This window comes from Gracilinanus agilis, chromosome 6 (genome assembly GCF_016433145.1).
Source record: "Gracilinanus agilis isolate LMUSP501 chromosome 6, AgileGrace, whole genome shotgun sequence".
NCBI classification, from domain to species: domain Eukaryota; kingdom Metazoa; phylum Chordata; class Mammalia; order Didelphimorphia; family Didelphidae; genus Gracilinanus; species Gracilinanus agilis.
The window spans coordinates 268,231,151-268,249,898 of record NC_058135.1 but is presented as its reverse complement, the minus strand read 5'-3'; the positions used below and the strand labels follow the sequence as shown (position 1 = coordinate 268,249,898).

Genomic DNA, 18,748 nt, shown 5'->3' with positions numbered 1-18,748 from the left:
TGTATAATTTGCTTTTGCTAATTAGAATGGAGTTCTCAGGAACAATGTTCTCCGCCCTGCTGGTATGCAAAGTCCTCTGTAATTTCATCTCTTCTCTCCTGTTTGACCTCACTTCCCACAATATGGAGTTTAAAATGGACAAAGACCCTTGGTTCCAAGATCAATCCCTTGTGTCCTTGCTTTATTCCTTCCCTAACAATTATTATCTTCTACCCTAATTCCCAATTCCTCTTTACCTGTTCAAATCTAAGCCAGACATCAGGATCAAACCACTCAATGAAGAAATCTTTTCCAACAAGCCTACCCTACCTACCATGACCACTCCCCATCCTTACCTCTAGGGCACAGGCTGTATTCAACACATATTTCTGTCATTTAATTCTATCCTTTCTTCTTCAAAGAGCCAGGGTTTCATCAATGCAGGTTGTCCCTCCATGATTAACAGAAAGCCCCTCTAAGTCCAAGCTGACAATCTTCTAGAGGTAATACAATCAAAACAAGCCACCACGTGACATCAGCTTCAGCTAATCATGGTTGAGGTTCTAGCGATGAGCCTATCCAAACCCAGCCAAGGTTGCTCTTAGAAAACAGGCATGTAGCCCATCACTAAGCCATGTCCATGATGTCTCTGTAGCCTGGCAGGAGGTAGAGCCTTAGAGAACTCAAGGTCAGTTCCAGGCCGGAGAGGAGGATGACAATGGAGGGTTTTGTCTTCCAACACTCTCTAATTATTTTATATCCCTAGGTCTCATCAACTCTCACACCTCTCAGCCAGGCTGCCAGATCCATAAAGACAGAGTTTTTTGGTTGCCTCTCTTGGGCATGACATAACCCTAGATATATAATGGGCACTTCATAGATATTTTTTGACTGAAATGCATTCCACCATTTTTAGACAACATGACCTCATACTTTTGAAGGTAGCTGTGGTATAATGGGAAAAGCAATAGATGTGGGATCAGAGGACCTGAGTTTCAGGACTGGCTCTATTATTTACTCTATAGCAAAACTTGAGGAAGTTCCTTGACTTTTCTGAGTCTCGGTTTCCTGATCTGTAAAATGAGAGGATTAAACAAGTCATCCCTTTCAGTTCTACTCCTAGGACCCTATGACAAAACTAGCAAAGTACAAGACCATTCCATGAATCATCCTGGGTGTTTTTGTCAAAACCAAGAGCCTTCTAGCGCTCCCAGGGAAATGCTCTTCCCATCTGGGCTGCTAGGATTTTAATGTCGACCAAATACCTGCAAATCAACCCAAACCTTAAAGACAAGGAAATTTATTTGCATACCCTCATGGGCTATAAATTTGAGACAGTTCTATTAAAATGCTTTTCTTGGCTTCCCATCAGATATTTGGCAAACAGTCTTTTTCCAGCAAGGTTCTGAAAACCAAGCTTGAAAAAAATACTCGTATTTAAGAATCTTACATTAAATGAGCTCTTCTTAGTCTGGCCTGATTTAAAGAACACATGTGACCAGGATACTTCATAATTTGGATTTATTAGCCTAAGAATGGTCACACACAGAGGATGCATAGTGCTACTGATAACGTGGAAAATGGTCAAATTGTGAAATGTCAAATAACCTGCAAAGTGATCACATTTACTTCCAGTGTTCTATCTCATTTGACAGGGAAGAGTGTACAGGGAAGAAGCCGCAAATCTCTGAGAATGGAGTTTCTATTTCACTGGCCACATGAACTCCACATATGAGCTAAGTGTTAGGTTTTAGGATGCAACATCTAGTATCTTCATTATGGGCGAAAAATGGAGTGAGACTGAGAAACAACTATCAATGCCATTTTACAAGAGGAAAATATGTAGTGCTTTCGAAAGTCACAAGAACCCAATTTATTAAAAATCAAATTTCCCAGTGAGGGTATGGGAATGAGAGACATTGCAACACCGACCCTAGAAATTACAATTTTTTCCACATTGCTTTGCTTAGCCTCGATTTCCAGTGTTGTGTCCAGTCTTAAATGTCTTAAGCAACCACTTCTTCTAGAAGATTGTTCCACAGCCTAATAGCTTTAACTGTCAGGAAGTTTGTCCTGATTTTCAGCCTCCAGCGAGGCCACACAAGCTTCATGTTTTGAGCAGAATTGTGGGCAGAAAAGCAGGGAGTGCTTCCAGGCTGCCCCTCACCTACTGTGTGGTCCTGAATAACTATTTAGGCTTCTCCTGATCTTCATGTTCCTCCCATCCAAGATCTGGATTCCTCTTACAAACTGCCCATGGGGAGAATGCTCTGTAAGTATCAATGAATATTACAGTAAAACCTCAACTATCCAGAACTACCAGGGAATTTATCATTCTGGAAAAGTGGATTTTATGGACAAGTGAGGATAGAAACAATTGAATTTTTTTAACATTTTGATCCCTTGGGATGGAAGCCTTTCTACAATGTACTACAAATGTTCCTTAACTTCTTACAGGGAGGATACCAAATTTAATTTTCTTCTTCTTGAATATTTGGGGTAGTTTTAATACATACTGACCATTGTTCTATGCCAATTATATCTATAAGAGATAGAGATAGAGAGCTAGGGATAGAAACAGAAATATAGTTTGACAGATAGACATAGATATCCTCAGAGCCTTGTGAGACAAATAGAGATGTTTACCTCAACACTAAATGGTCCCCAGACTGGTCTACTTTGTAAGCCCTTGTTTCATTATCTTTTTAGAGTTTTGCTGTCTCCTCCTTTACTGTCAGCATTGCTGTCTCAGTTCCTCCCTGTAGCAATCCCTCCTTCCCTTCTGAGACAGAAACCAAATGGCCAAACATACTAGAACAAATGGAAATTGACAGTCATTCAGTTGTACTCTACCCACTTCTTTAGAAAAATGTACATGGCTTCTCTCTGATCCACGGCTTAGTCCCTTCTAGGCTCTACCAGCATTGAGAATAAGTGTGCTAGAGTAGAAAGAACACTAGACCTGAAAGGGGGAAGACCAGGCTCAGAGGCCCATTATAATATCTTCTACACATGTGGGATGACAGGCCATTCATCCCCTAGGCAGTACTTTCATCATCTCTACCAGTGGTTCCCAAACTTTTTTGGCCTACTGCCCCCTTTCCAGAAAAAAATATTACTTAGCGCCCCCTGTCACATACTATCACCGCCCCCTTACAGTTATTCACAGCCCCCAAATGCACTTGTGGCCATCACCGCCTCCTTGGATCGCTGCAGCACCCACCAGGGGGCGGTGGCGCCCACTTTGGAAATCACTGATCTATAGGATGGTGACAATAAAGCTTACTGACCTCCCTGACTGGACAGCTATGAGGCTCAGAGGAGACAGTGTGTGTAAAACAAACCTCGAAGCAAGCTGTGAGAACTGCTGCTGATAGCAATGCTACAGAGACAATTTACACGGAGCTGCAAGGGTTACTGAGTGCTTTCTTCACAACACCCCCAGGCTTACAGACAAGGAAGGTTGGTAAAATAGGATTTCCTCCCTCCCTCCCTTCCTTCCTTCTTTCCTTCCTTCTTCCTTCCTTTCTTCCTTCCTTCCTTCTTACCTTCCTTTCTTCCTTTCCTTCCTTCTTTCTTTCCTTCCTTCCTTCTCTCCCTTCCTCTTTCCCTCTCTCCTTCCTTCCTTCCATCTTTCCTTCCTCCCTTCCTTCCTTTTTCCCTTTCTCTACTTCTTCCTAATCAGTATATTCTTTCAGAAAGCACCTGCCCCATAATTCATTAAACCCTCTATTTCTTATGTAAAAAAAAAAGCAACAAAATTCCAAATGATGCAGCTTCTTCCTTTTCTTCCATATACCACAGTGGCCACTAACAACACTGAGGCAATCATTCTTCCCATTGCCAGATGCTTAAGCTGTGCTCTCATTCACAGACTTGTGTCAGCTCTTAGTCATTTGGCTGGTCTATCTAAATGACCTCCTGTTGTCCTCCTTGCAGTCCTGCTTCTTTATTTCCCCTTACTGTTTAGCTATTCCTTTCCATACTCTCTTTCTTTGATTCTTGAGTGTCTTGAGCTGAATGCCCTAAACCTCTGACTCTCTATTCGGTTTTGGCTACAGAAGAATCCTACAGGGACATTCCCTACTCTCTGCCCCTAAACACAACTGATACTGGAACTAGCTTCCTATAAAGAATACAGGAAGAAGGGAAGGAATTCCAAGGAAAACATGAGAAAAGTCATAAAAGCAAAAATAATCCCATAATATGGGGGGAAAAGGTACAGAAGTCCAAGATATACTTGACTAAAGAGAGAGAGATTTCAACTGGTACCAGACTGTGGGAGCTAAGGAGAAAGGTGGATACTTCTGCCATCTCCAAGGCTCCTAGACACTAGAGCACAAAGAAGAGTTCAAAGGCAAAGCGGGCTGCTGACTTCCACCTCCTGAGGTGGCTGAGGTCAGGGGTCACTGCTGTTGGAGCCACTGACCAATAAAAGTATGTTTGGAAATGCCACCAGGCAGATAAATTAAGGATCCGTTTACACCTTTCTCCCTGTCCACACAAACACTTCTTACTATGTGGTCTGGAGATGCAGTGTCTTCCTGGGCCAAGTTTTCCTTTCTTTGTGACTAGGACTGGAGGTGAGTATGGGAAACACAAAAGTTCATTTGATTCAAGGAGTGTATCTAGCTGAATCTTTTTCTCTAGCTATCTCTCAGCATGAAGGAAGCAAATGATGGAGTTTCTCCCTCTGCTCTGCTGGTCTATCCATATAATGAAAAAATCATAAATTTTGGTGCTAGATAGAACCTCAGAGGTGATCTAATTTCACATGCTCAGTTTATCTCTGAAGAAACCAACGACCTAGGGTTATAAGTACCAAAATCTACATTCTAGATTTCCTTGCATAATGCTGTATCCATTACACCAAGATGCCACAAATTTTCCCTGCCAACCCTGAGCTGATCCCTTCCTTCTGCACTTAGTCTCTTTGCTATTTGACTCTTTAGATATGTGTATATTACAGCCATCTGCACTGATTCATCAACCTATGTGTAAAGCCATTCCACACCATATCTGCTTTAGATGGCACATCAGAGCCAGTCGCACAGATAAATTGTTGGAGATATGGCTTCAATTCCACCTTTCTCACCTTAAAAGACTAATCCACATTACTTCATTCTACAGTCAGTTCCTAATTATCTACTCTCTTATTCTGCTTCTTATTTGATGTATGTATAAGCAAATATGTCCTGGGGTCAACCAATTTAACCATTATTCAAATTAAGTGAACTCGGAGAGCAAAAACCTGGTTAAGAAGATGGTATCTAAGTAAAATGATTTTGATTTCTGGACCTCACCTCAAAATATTAAAAAAAAAAAATGCTAGATGCCTAGTCAAGGATAGAATGCATCCTGGTAAGAAGATATTTGCTTAGTGTCTTAGAAATTTAAGACAAAAAAAGCTATAAACTGAAAAAAAAGTGTGGGGAGAAAACTTCCTGGGTACATCCAAGCTATATACTACAGAAAGAATCAACAAAATTGGAAGAATAGCTGTGGAGATTGTTATAAAGAAAGAGAGAAGTTCCCGGGATTTGAATATAACAAGATCTTAGGGGTAAATATCTTCTTCCTTCTAGAATTGATAATAAATAACAAAGAGGAAAGACTAAAGGCAGGCATAGTCTGTGGCTTTTGAAGAGAATATATAACTATACATATATTTTACATATACATAGAAAGAATTCATAGGATGGCTCAGCAGGATTGTGTGGACCAAAATTCTACAGGGGAATCAGTCATAAAGAGATGGGAAACACTCTAGAATGAAATTCTGAAGACACAAAGGGAAACAATTTTGATGAGACAAGAAAGGCCAATATAGATATGCCAAGAACTCACCAACAAACTCTAGAGATAATAATCAGGTTGTGAGCTTGAAGGACTTGGAAGATGGTGGTAATGTCTTCTAAAGTAATAAGGAAGTTAGGAGGTGGGAAGAGTTTAGGGGGAAAGATAATGAGTTCAGTGTTGGACATGTTAAATGTAAAATATCTACCTGTGCATTCAGTTGGAGATATGAGATTGGAAGTCAGCAAAGAGGTTAAGAGTGAAAAGGATAAGAAGATGTGAGAATCGTCAGCATGGAGTTATTAAATATACGAGAGCTGAAGAGACCAAGTCAAGTAATACAGAGGGAAAAGAGAAGAACAGCTCAGAACAGAATTCTGTGGGACACCTATGGTTAAAAGTCATGATTTGGAAGAAGATTATGCAAAGGAGATAGAGAAAGAGTAGTTAAATAAGTAGGAGAAGAACCAGGAGAGATTGGTGCACTGAAAACCTAGAGAGAAGAGAGGCAAGGAGAAAAGGAAGATCAATAGTGTTAAAGTCTACAGAGAGGTGAAGGAGAAAAGCCCATTGGATTGGACTACTAAGAGATCACTGGTAACTTTGGAGAGAGAAGTTTCAGGGGGATAATGAAGATGGAAACTAGATTTTAAGAGGTTAAGAAGTGAATCAAAAGAAAGTGGAGGCACCTATTCTTTGATTATTATTTGATTATTATGATATTCTTTGAGCTTTGCCACAAAGGGCAAGGATGACCATTAGCAGGGATGAAAGAATCAAGTGAAAGTTCTTCTCAGAATGTGGAGACATTGACATATTTGTAGGGAGAGACTGAGATGAAATGGGTAAGTGGAAGAAGGCATCGTAGTGGTACAAGATGGAGGAGAGGAAAAGGAATACTTAGTAAATGGGCTCAATTTTTTCTGCAAAATATGATGCAAAGTTCTCAGCTGAGAGAATGGGGAAGGAGAGCCATGGAGTATTTCAGAAGTTTAGGAAGAGCTGCTGTGAAGAGTGGAAGAGTGAGTTAATAAGGAAAATGTCATGGGATTGCTGAGCAGCAGTGGAGTCCCAAATGAGATGACAAAAAAGTATAATGGACCCACTCAGAACAGTTGCACAATTTTCTTGACCTCTGCTCAACATCACACCTGAAGGAATGAAGACAGTGATTGGTGGGAATTATTTAAAGTTGAGGTCTAGCTGGGTGCAATTGGCAATTTAAGGAAGGAGCTAAGGATTCAAAAAGAGGAGGACAGTGTAGAATCCAAGTGGTTCACCAAAGGGTCAAGATAGGGAAGAGGAGAGAAGAGAACTAAAAGGTCAAGAGACTCTCCCTCCCTCACCAATGAACCAAGAAGAATGAGTGAAACTATAGCCAATACTGGAAAGAATGGCCCAAGAGACTATATCATCAGAGGGAGTCAGATTTTAGTAAGAGCTATAAGAAAGAAAGACTGGGAAAAGAAAATATTTAGGATGAAGGAAAATCTGTGCAGGTGGAACAGGCATTCTCAGGGTATAGTGGAAAGGTCAGGTAATGTATAGTTGAAATTTTGAAGTGGGAAGGTTGAAGTGGATAGAAATAAGGAATGGGGAGCTGGACAATGAGGAATAGGGTTTGAATGATGACCCAGAGAGGCTCAGAATCACTAGGATATCAAACTTGAGTTATTAAACTATGCCAGGGAAATGCTATGTAGCCTTCTCACACTTTACCAAAGCATTTGACAAAATGTCTCAAGTTACTCTTATGGAAAAGATAGAAAGATGAGAGCTAGGTGACAAAACCTGTTGTCGGATTCAGAGCTGACTGAATGGCCAGGCTTAAAAAGCCATTAAAGGTTCTCTAGCAGCATGGAGAGAGTTCTCCAATGGAATGTCTCAGGGTTTAGTGCTTGGAATTTTACCCATAATGACTTGGATAGAGGCATAAATGTAAAGGGGGAAGGAAATAAGCATAAAAAGTGCCCTCACTAAATATGAAGATGAAACAAAATTGGATAGCCAACGCCCTGTAAAATACCAGCCAGGCTCCAAAAAGATCTTTCCAGGTTAGCATTCTGAGCCAAATCTAATACAGTGAAACTTAAAAGGGTAAATTTTACCCTTCGTGATCCAAAAAAACAATTTCACAAGTACAATAATCTCAGATAATTGTGAAAAAGAGCCACTCACAAAAGGTCAAATGGGTTGCAAGCCTAATGGGACAAGAGCTTGTCACAACAGCATGAAAAACCAATGTAATGGCATACCCTGTTAAAAGAAGCATTTTCCAGAAGAAAGAAGTCCTCCACAGTTTTGCTTTCCTACATCCTGACCATAATTCAGCTAGAACTAGACACCATAGTGAAGGAATGGCACTGATAAAATGATGAGTCCAAAGGAAAGGAACTAAGATGGGGAAAGGCCTTGAGTTCATGCTATGTGATGTTCAGCCTGAAGAAGAGACTCAAGAGGAAAAAGCTGGCTTGTGTCCATGTTCTTGAGTGGATGTCCCATGGAGGAAAGCTTAGATTTGTTCTATTTGACCTCAGAGGACAGACTTAGAAGCAAAGTATAAAGTAGCAAAATGGCAACTTTAGATTTGAGTCAAGGAAAAACTTCCTAATGACTAGAGCAATGATTCTCAAACTTCTTTTGCTCCTCAAATAGTATTAGTCTTTTCCAAGAGAATTCTTGGCATGCTGCAAAAGGGTTTGGAGACTCACACGGGCAAGTGAAAATTCTACATAATTTGTATAATTCTTCTTTAAACATAATTCTCCATAACTCCTAGCTGAGACTGGTGGCATACCTTTTAAAAACCACTTTTTCCATCTAAAAATGGAATGGATGGCTCTGGAAGTAATAAGCTTCCTCCCACTGATGGCCACTTAATGGGTATGCTGTGGTAGAGTTGGGGTTTTTTTGTTGTTTTTTGAGTATGGTATGGACTAGATGGCCAATGAAGTCTCTTCTAATTCAGAAATTCTGTGATTCTGGTTTAAGGGCACAGGTGACACCCTTGTTAGATTTGCAGAACAAATACAGCTAGAAGGGATCTAAAAAGATCTTGACAAGACAGAAGAAGGGTCTGGCAGACTTCTGCTGGCAAGTCAGCTGTTTTTGACATGCCTTGCCAAAATAAGACTTATTTAAGAATATTAAAACCATTCTTAGCTCCTTAGCCATACAAAAACAAGCTGCTGAACTGGATTTGGCTCTCAGGCTATAGTTTGCTGACTCCTGATTTAGAATAATGGGCTAACTCTTTTAAGACAAAATTTGATAAACGTAAAGTTCTACCTTGGGCTTCATATAATCAATTTCAAAAATACAAGTTGGGCAAAGGTTAGCTAGATTCTATGGGGGAAAACATGGGTTTTGTTGCTATTGAGTCATTTTAATAGCATCTGACTCTTTGTGACCCCATTTGGGGTTTTCTTGGCAGATACTGGAGTGTTTTGCTTTTTCCTCCTCCAGGTCATTTTACAGATGAGGAAACTGAAGCAAACAGGGTTAAGTGACTTACTCAAGGTCACACTGCTAGTGTATGAGGCCAGATTTGAAATCACGAAGACAAGTTCCTCTCTCTATCCACTGTACCACCCAAAGATTTTAGTGGACTGCAAATTCAATATGGCTCAACTGTGTGATGTGGCAGTCAAAAAACCTAATAATTTTAGGATGCATTAAGAAAGACATAGTGCCATCCCATGTCCTGGCCAGACTTAATCTGTCATATGATGACCAGTTCCAAGCACCATATTCTAGGAAATACATTGACAATGAGGGCATATTCAGAAAAGGAAAAACAAAAAAATTAAAGGACTGGAAAATATGGTACCCAAAGATCAATTCAAGGAACTGGGGCAGTTTAACCCAAAAAGAAGAGTTAGGAAGGACCTAATTGCTATCTTCAGATATCTGAACAACCATCATTGGAAGAGGGACTAGGTTTGTTACTTGGCTCCAAAAGAAAGAACAAGGAATTGAATTCTAATTTTGAACTGAAAGCTAGAGAGCAGCAAATTTTGGCTTGATGTGAGGGAAAACTTCCTAACAATTAGGGCTATCTCTGAACAGAATATGTTAACTGAGAAAGTAGCAACCTTCTTTCTCATGGACTAAAAGATAATCTGTCCACAATACTAAGGAAAGTACTCTGGGTCAGGTATGGAATGGACTAAATGGCATCCAAGATTAGACCACTTGTGAATTTCCCTATACTACCCAAAGAAGTGTCAAGAATCTAGTAGAGCCTCAAAAATATATATGTTGATTAACTGATACATTTGGTCTTTTAAGGCTCAAGTTTTTCCCAGAAACAAAAGCCAAGTTTTTGCTTTTTTTTTAGTGCCAACATGTTCTATGGCAGTGAGATGGAATGAAACAATCTCAAAAAATTAAAAATGATTCTCACATAGTGGGCATTTGTGGTAGGTGTGAATAGACTATGATACACAAGAATGCTGAAGAAGAATAAAAGATGTTATCAGGAAACTATGTGCTAGGAAGAGAAGATCGACTGGCCAAATGGCAAGTGCAAGGCATGATTGGTGAATTGGCATCCTCATGAAACCTGGTAAAAGTCTACTTGGTAAAATCCTTACAGTGAATCTGTGGGAACATGGACGAGAATTGCAAAGGATAGGCGACAATAGACGGCCATGCACTCTATCACTAGAAGGTTTTTGAAACCCTTACCTTCTCTGTTGGTATTAATTCTAAGATAGAAGAGGAGCAAGAGCTAGGCAATGGGGGGGTTAGGCGACTTGCCCAGGGTCAAACAGCCAGGAAGTGTCTAAGGTCAGACTGACCCAGGACCTCCTGTCTCCAGGCCTGGTGCTCTATCCAGGAGCCACCTAGCTGCCCTGGGACATTCAAACTGATAAGATCACAGGTCCATTTCAGTATGAGTAAATGATGCAGGCTGATGACAAACTGGGGAGATAAATAAAATTGGTATGCTAGGATTATCAGAGATATCTTGCATTTTAACCATTACTATACTCATCTTATTTTCACATTTCTACTATACTTCCAAGGTCTATCTTGGTGATGGTCAAGATGCTCAGGAGCATCCACTGCCCAGAAAAGTAGCTATCAGCTCTGAAGACTGAATTTGCAGCATGAGTCAAGGGCTACCATATCCACAGTCCATGTCTTGTAGAGCTTTACCCTTTCAAAGCTGTGGAGATGTTGTGCCACCCGGTCTAAAAGAAAGTCATGTCTTGTCTGGGCTACAAGTGATAAGCATGCTTTTCTGACTCTCTTCCAAAGCCCCAAGGCCAGACCTGTGGTCCAAACCCTATTCTGTCCAAGCCACCCAAACCTCCAGCCTCTTACTCCCTGCCACTTTTCTGGGTCTCTTTCCCCAGCTGTATAATGGGAGAAGAGGTTCTAGAACCCTGTGGAGGGCCCTTCTAGGTAGGATGCTAAGATCGCTGGGTCTGTGCAATCAAAGGGAGACATCACCATCCTTTAGGGAACACTGCTTCCCCCAACCTCTCCAACTCCAGATGGGATTCAAAGGAATTGTTCCCAACAGGATTGAACTGAGGAACCAAAGTGGCCCTGAGAAACTGGCTGGGGAATCTCTGTACAGACCCAGATCTCCAAGAGGCTCAAGGCTGAGGAAATGGGGACACCTGGTGGCCACCGAATCCAGCTGAGCTAACAGGAGAGTCCAGAGGAGGGCACATCTAGAGACTCCCCTCTCTTTAGGGGGCCTCCATTGGGCTTTCCAGTGTGGGACTGAGGAGGGAGCCCCAGAAATTTGTTTGGGCTTAAAGAGGCCTCACTCTGGATTCCCCAAAAGAGTGCATTAAGTTCCATGGCACTGGCTTACACTTACCTGTTCAGTTAGTTTCCCCAGGAGCCAGCTACTGGCTGAAGGATGGGGCTTGAAACTGGGGAGATGCAGGCTCTCATTCTGCCCCAAACACTTAGAGTTGTGTAACTCGGGGCAAGTCACCTAGCCTCTCAGCCTCAGTTACCCTCTCTGAAGGAGGGGATTATAATAGAAATTATCTCACAGGGTATGGTAAGGACCAAAGGGTTGTAAAGCACCTTGAAAACTTTAAAGCCCTCTCTAAATGTGAACTGTCATTAAGAGTGTCACAAATCAATCAATTGACATTTATTTAGCATTTATTACTATGTTCTAGGCACTGTGTTGAGCATATACAAAGAAAGAAAAAAACACCATCTCTGCTTTCCAGGAACTTTCACCCAATTCTGAGACAAGCAAATAAATCAATACAAAGCAACTTCCATTCAGGATAAATAGAAAATAAAGCACTGGGTTGGAGTGCATCAAGATAAAATCAGATCAATCTTAGAAAATAAATTTGGCCTGCAGTTCAAATTCAACCTTATTAGCTGCGTGTCCCTGGGCAAATCACTTAACTTCCTTGCTTCAGATTCCTCATCTGTAAAATGGGGATAATAAAAGATCATTGTAAGGACTGAATGAACCTTCACAAACCTTAAAGTATTATAAAAATGCTCCCTGTGATGATGATGATGATGATTATTATTATAAGAAAGAAAAATGACAAGGGAATTCAGGGAATGATGCTCTGATAAGTCTTCAACACCGTTTCTCCCAATCTGAAAAGGAAGAAGGGACCCACTTGACCTGATAAAGAGCACAACTGCATGTATAAGATCCTACGACTGGCACATTGTTCCTGGTCTCTAAAGCCACTGAGAGGAAAAAGAGGAATGATTATTCAGGACAAAACCAGATCTATGTTTCATAACCAAAAAGGATAAAGGATTCTCTATGCTTGATCTGGAGCTAAGTGGCCCAATAGATAGAGGGCTGGGCCTCGTAACAGGCAGACTTAGCTTCATGAGTTCAAATCTAGCCTCAGACACTCACTGTGTGACTCTGGGCAGGCCACTTAACCCTGTTGGCCTCAGTTTCCTCATCTATAAAATGAACTGGTCAAGGAAATGGCAAACCTTTCCAGTATTTCTGCCGAGAAAACTCTAAATAGGATCATGGAGAGTCAGCCGGGACTGAATACAACTGAACAATAACTGAATCAAGTGTTAATAACGGCTAGCAAGCATCTAAACAGTGTTCAGTGACTACTCAGCTTGGAGATGATCTAGCCCAGGGGTGTCAAACTCAAAAAGAAACAGATTCTTGTGGGCAGCATTTTAACCTAGAAAATCACAAATTAACATTATCTATGGTGTAATTGATTTTAATTTATTTTATTGAATATTTCCCAAGTCTACTTTGATCTAATTTGGTTTAAAACTTCTGATCTAGGTTAAACTCTGGCTCTGCCACTTAAAAGCCTATGTGAGGGGGACAGGTAAGTGGTTTGGTGGATTGACGGGCAGACCTGGAGATGGGAGGTCCCAGGTTTGAATCTGGCCTCAGACACTTGATGTGTGACCTTGGGCAAGTCACTTAACTCCCACTGCCTAGCCATGACCACTCTTCTGCCTTGGAACCAATACGCAATATTGATTCTAAGATGAAAGGTAGAGATTTAAAAAAGAAAAGGCGTATGTGACCTTGGTCAAGTCACCTACCCTCTGGCCTTTCCTTTTCTCATATATCAAACAGTATACTCTTCATGTTTTGAACCCAAATTAGAAAAGTTTCCAGTCATTTTATAACTATTTAACTTTATAAACAAGTAAGTTTTTTCCTTATTACTGATTCACTTTAAAAATTTTTTTCTTCTTAATTTTTTTCCCCAATTACATGATAAAGCAATTTTTAACATTTTTTTTTATTTTATTGATTCAAGACAACAACAGTTAACCTATCTATAGATGCTTTTTTTTAACTTAATTTTTTTAATTATTCACAGAATTTTATGGTTGGAAGAGCCCTCAAAAGCCATCTCATCCAACATATCTCAGAAAGAAACCCCAACAATGCCACCAGATAAGTGGGTCATCCATCCAGAATGCATGGAGGACTCCAATAAGGGAGATCCCCTACTTGCTGAGCCAGCTGGTCTATTCAAAGGGTAGATGCCACCATCATCAAGATGAACTTTACCTTCCCACAGCTTCGCCATGCTACTCTGGTCCTTTCGCCTGGCTCTTCCTCTCTGGCACTGCCATCAGCTGTGATCCCATGCCTATATTTCTGTTCAAGAAGCAGTTCTCATTCCTGTATGTGGGGCTGGTGTGTACCTGCCGGTCAGTAGTGTCCCAAGAGCTCTCAACTCAAGTTAACCCTAAGCATCAGCTTACTTCCTCCTCGAAAAGGAGAGGACTGGACCAGTGGATCTCTAAGAGCCTTCCCAACTCTATAATCTGATGACCCCACATCCCTAACTGCACACACTGAGGGGACTTGGAGAAACAGATGCAGCTCACGTACAACTGCTTCCCCAGTCTGAGAGTGTAAGAGAAGGAAACAGACCTCACTGACAAGGAGGAAGAGGTAGAAAGCAGAAGAAAGCCTCCCATGGCTTCAACAGGAAAAGTCTGGGACACTCAGCCCTCTTTTACACGCTGCCCCTTACCTGTCTCTGCATCTCCTCAATCTGCCTCTGGGGGATGCTCTGCAACACACTGTACATGTCTCGCATCTTCTCCTCAGGGATAACCACAGATGCCCTAAAGGGAGAAGAGATCATGGGAAGGAAGAGAGAGGAAAAGCAGTAAATCACTGGGAAACTAAGCTGGAATAAATAAATTCACCTTTCTAACCAGCACCGAGACCAGGAAGTGCATCTACTTTACTTAAGGATCTAATGTGGATGTGTTCTTTTGGAAGGCAATATTTTAGCAAGAGGATGGAGAAAGGGCAGACAAGAGGGGAAAAGACCCAGCTGACAAACTTCATTGACCTTACAGTCCTGTTTTGGGCCACGATGTTAAGTACATGACAAAGAAACAGCATCTCAGAGAAAGAAGAGTCTTCTGAGAGTATCCAGTCTAGTCCATTCTTCTGTAATATCCCTGAGAAATGGGCATCCAGTCTTTGCCTAAAGACTTTCAGGAATGGGAAACCCATTGCCTCCCACAATGGTTTATTCCACATGGGGACAGGTCTCATTCTTAAAAAGCTTTTTAATTTATCAAACTAAAATCTTCCTCTCTCTAACTCCTACCCACTATTAGTTTTGCCTTGGGGGTCAACTTAAATAAGTCTAATTCCTCTCTCATCACAACCCCTATATATGTGAAGACATCAATTCTATCCTCCCATAAGTCATCTCTTCTCATGGGCAAACATTCATGGTTCTTGTGCCTGATCCTTGTACAGCATGTCTTACAGCTTCCTCACCATCCAGATTACCCTCCTCTGAACACAGTCTAGTTTGCTAATATTTTCCTAAAAGAAGGTCCCAGAGCCAAGACATTTTTCCAGATGTCTGGCCAAGGCAGAGTCCAGTGGGACTATCACCCTCTCTAAAACAGAGACAGTGATAGGAAAAGCCAGGCCCAGGACCAGGAGCCAGGGTTAAAATAGGTCATTTATGCTATCCCAAGAACTTTTCTTGTCCTGACTCCTAAAATGAACAGGACTAGAAATAGTTATTCACAAAAGTGATGAGAAGAAATTAATTATGCACTCAAGGCAGGACTAGGCAGAGCCAACCAAGTCTCATCTACCCTTACTCTGGACTCTTGCTAAGTCTCCCACAGAATTCTCTTATAATGATAAGGCACATGCTACATGTAAGATGACTGTAAGACATTTCCATAGTACTCTACAAAGTGCTTTTTTTACAAAGCACTTTCCTCAAAACAACACTGTGAGATGGTGAAATCTGTTTTACAGATGATGAAACCAAGACTTGTCAAGGGTTAAGTGACTGACCAGAAGGCTACTTCCTGAACTGCTCTCAGTGTTGCCCCCTACTCACCTCTCCAGCAGTCAAGAGCATACCTTGATCTGACCCACATCAATTCTAGGGCATTTATTGGGTCCAACACTATAAGTTAGACTCATCTGAGTCCTCTCCATCAGCAGAAGCAACAGGTCAATACCCCACCAAAGGGGAAGCAAGCCAAAAGAGGCAAGATGAAGGGCAGACATGCACATACCTCTTCCAGTCCAGAACCTCTGAGAAGGGCAGGATATAGGAATCAGCAATGATAACCGGAACACAGCCAGCCTGAAGAACATCACTAAGCATTGCCTGGCCCAGCCGAGCTCCACGAAGGACCACGCAGAAAGAAGCCTCCTACAGTTGAGAGAATCAATGGTAGAAGACTGAGAGAAAGGCCAGCCCATGCATACCTACCTAAGGCTCTGTAGATCAAAAATGTTCTAAGGCTTGAAACCAAAGGAGGCCAACATACTCAGATACCAAAAGTCTAGCTTTTTTTTTTTTTTAACAGTTATCAGTACATATTTTATTAGTCCACAAGAGTCAATCATTTAAGTGCCTATTATATGCCAGGCACTGTGCTAAATACTAAGTTCCACCAGTGTCCCACCAGTGATAATACTGGCATTAAAGAGAACCAGAAGTACCAAGGAATAGGAAGCCAATGACCATAAAGCACATAAAATTTAAAACTGGAAAAGACCTATTTTTCTCATCTGAAAAATAATGCTCAGAGAGGTTGTGATTTCCCAAGATCATATGACAAGTACAAGTAACAGAAGCAGAGCTGGGATTCAAACCTAGGTCTTCAGACTCCAAAAACCTCCCACCCAGCTCCACACTGCTTCATAACAGGACCACAAACACAAGTGACAAAAGTCACTTGTCAATACCTAACAATCTGATATCTCATGGCCAGTTTATTTCAGGAGACCTAGCTGGGTCCTGTAAGATCCCATACCAATGTCTCAAACAGTAGGTTAGCTATATGTTGTTTGGAAAAGTAGGATTTTTTCATGTCATAGTATAGGTCTATCAAGTACAGTTGAAGGCTTTTTTAAAAAGATGCAGCAGGCATGAGGAATCTATGACCAAAATCTCTTACAATATCCTCATGGACAAAATGAAGGAGGATAAGCTAGAAGATTAGAGTTTTAAGTGACCTGAATAATTATACCCAAAGAATATTAATTAATGCACCCAGGTCATTGGGGAAAACACTCTGATAGTCTGCTTCAAGACTCTAGAGTCAGTTCTTCCTTTTTCAACACCAACCATAACCATAGACCCAGTTGAAGAAGACATGCTGATCAAATCTGTGGATAAAATGAAGCTGGGATGGGTCAACACTACATTGGATGTCAGAAAAAGGAACCAAAAAACAATAGAGGGCAATGACAAATGAGTACAAAGATGAAGCTGAAATGAGGATAAATGTAAAGTCCCATACTTGGGTTTAAAAAATAATCTGAACAAAGTAGAAGATGGAAAGAATCAATTTAATAATCATTTCTAGAGGAAAGGCCCCCAAATTCTGGTTAAGTCAACACCAAGGTGAGATGACTACTGTCCAAAATCCTAATGCCATCATAGACTCCATTAATAAAAAGTCCAAAGTTCAAAACAAAGGAGGTCCTTTTCCCTGGTCCGACTACATCTAGAGTACTATTCCATTCTATGTACCATATTTTAGGTAAGATACCAAGGAACTAGAGAACAAATGTAAGGGAGAACAGAATACAAGGGATCTGGAAACCAGGCCACATGATGATCAGTTAAAGGAGCAACTAGGAATTTTAATCTGGAAAAGAAGAACTAGGTGAGGGAGGTTCTAACTAAAAGGACTAGCTAAGAGAGGGAGAGCAGAAGAGAAAAATGAAAACTGACTGCAAATATCTGAAAAACTGTAAAAGAAGATTGATGAGACTTTGCATGACAACAAAGGTTAGGACCAATGGGCAGAAGTTGCATAAGAAGATCCTGACTTCATTTTTTTTAAGTAGAATGGATTATTCAGGAAGAAAGGAATTCCCCATCCCAGAAGGGCTTTCAGTACAGTTGGTTAATTGTTGATGATACTCTAGAGATTTCTGTCTAGGCTGGACCAAATGACCTCTGCAGTCAAGCTCAACTTGGAGAGTCTATTATTTCATACTTCCCTGGTCATCATTGGAGCTTGTTGTGACAGATAATATTTAGTTAACTTCCCTGGTAATTCACCATTAGAAGCTTAAATTCTGAATGCCACAACTGAAGAGGCATATCAACAAAATATAGAGCCAACAAGATGAAGAAGGATCTGGAAACCATATCACAGAGGAAGAACTAATGAATTAGAAAATATTTAGCCTAGGAAAGAAAGGCCCAGGGAAAGGAGGTGGGGCAACATTACTGTCACTGTCATATTTCTGCAAAGTTGTCATTTGGCAAAAGGATTGTATTTTTTTAGTTTCCAGAGAAATGGAACTAAGTCAAAATTTGATTCGATACATCAAAGAATTTTCTGATAAGAGTTGTACAAAAATGAAATGAGCAGTCTTGGGAGATAGTGGGTGGGCTCCATGTCACTGAAAGCATTCAAGCTGTAGAAGAGTGTAGAGAGGGAGGTAAAGAGGTAAAATGCTAAGATTTAATGGTCAGTTCATAATCAGTGCACCTTCTGGCAAACCTCCTGTCCTTGGCTGCCCCTACTCCACACAGCTGTTCAAGGTTCCTACACACCTAATACAGCCTTCTAAGCAACATCTAGTTGCCAGAAGAAAGTAGCTGTTCCTGGGAGACTGACAAAAGATGAGAAACAAAGGCTGGCTGGCAAGTTTTATCTTGTTTTCAGATGAATGAAGAGCTGATATGAAAATCTCTGCAATAAGTTTCAAAGGTAACAAACAGAAAGTTCAACCTGGGAAGGGTGGGGAAGGAGAGAAAAGGTGGGGAAGGAGAGAAAAGACAAGAATAAGACTTTTCTTTCAGCACCTCTCTGGAAGGAGCACCAAGGTAGCCAGAATGAGCCTGAATTCACAAAGAGGAACAGAGAGGAAAAGTGATACACCTGAGACTTCTAGGGAACCCAATACATTCTCTGTCTTTTCTCTCTCTCTCTCTCTCTCTCTCTCTCTCTCTCTCTCTCTCTCTCTCTCTCTCTCTCTCTCTCTCTCTCTCTCTCTCCC

General features: G+C 41.0%; 1 protein-coding gene across 1 annotated transcript in view; it reads right to left on the bottom strand.

The window, feature by feature from the left end:
- Positions 1 to 18,748, bottom strand: part of LOC123252571 (exostosin-2-like) — a 202,399-nt gene that overhangs the window by 135,192 nt on the left and 48,459 nt on the right. The window contains exons 5-6 of the mRNA XM_044681858.1: positions 15,796 to 15,935; positions 14,265 to 14,358 (exon numbers count right to left, since the gene is read on the bottom strand). Coding sequence (XP_044537793.1) covers positions 14,265 to 14,358; positions 15,796 to 15,935 — 234 coding nt within the window. The remainder of the gene's footprint in view (positions 1 to 14,264; positions 14,359 to 15,795; positions 15,936 to 18,748) is intronic.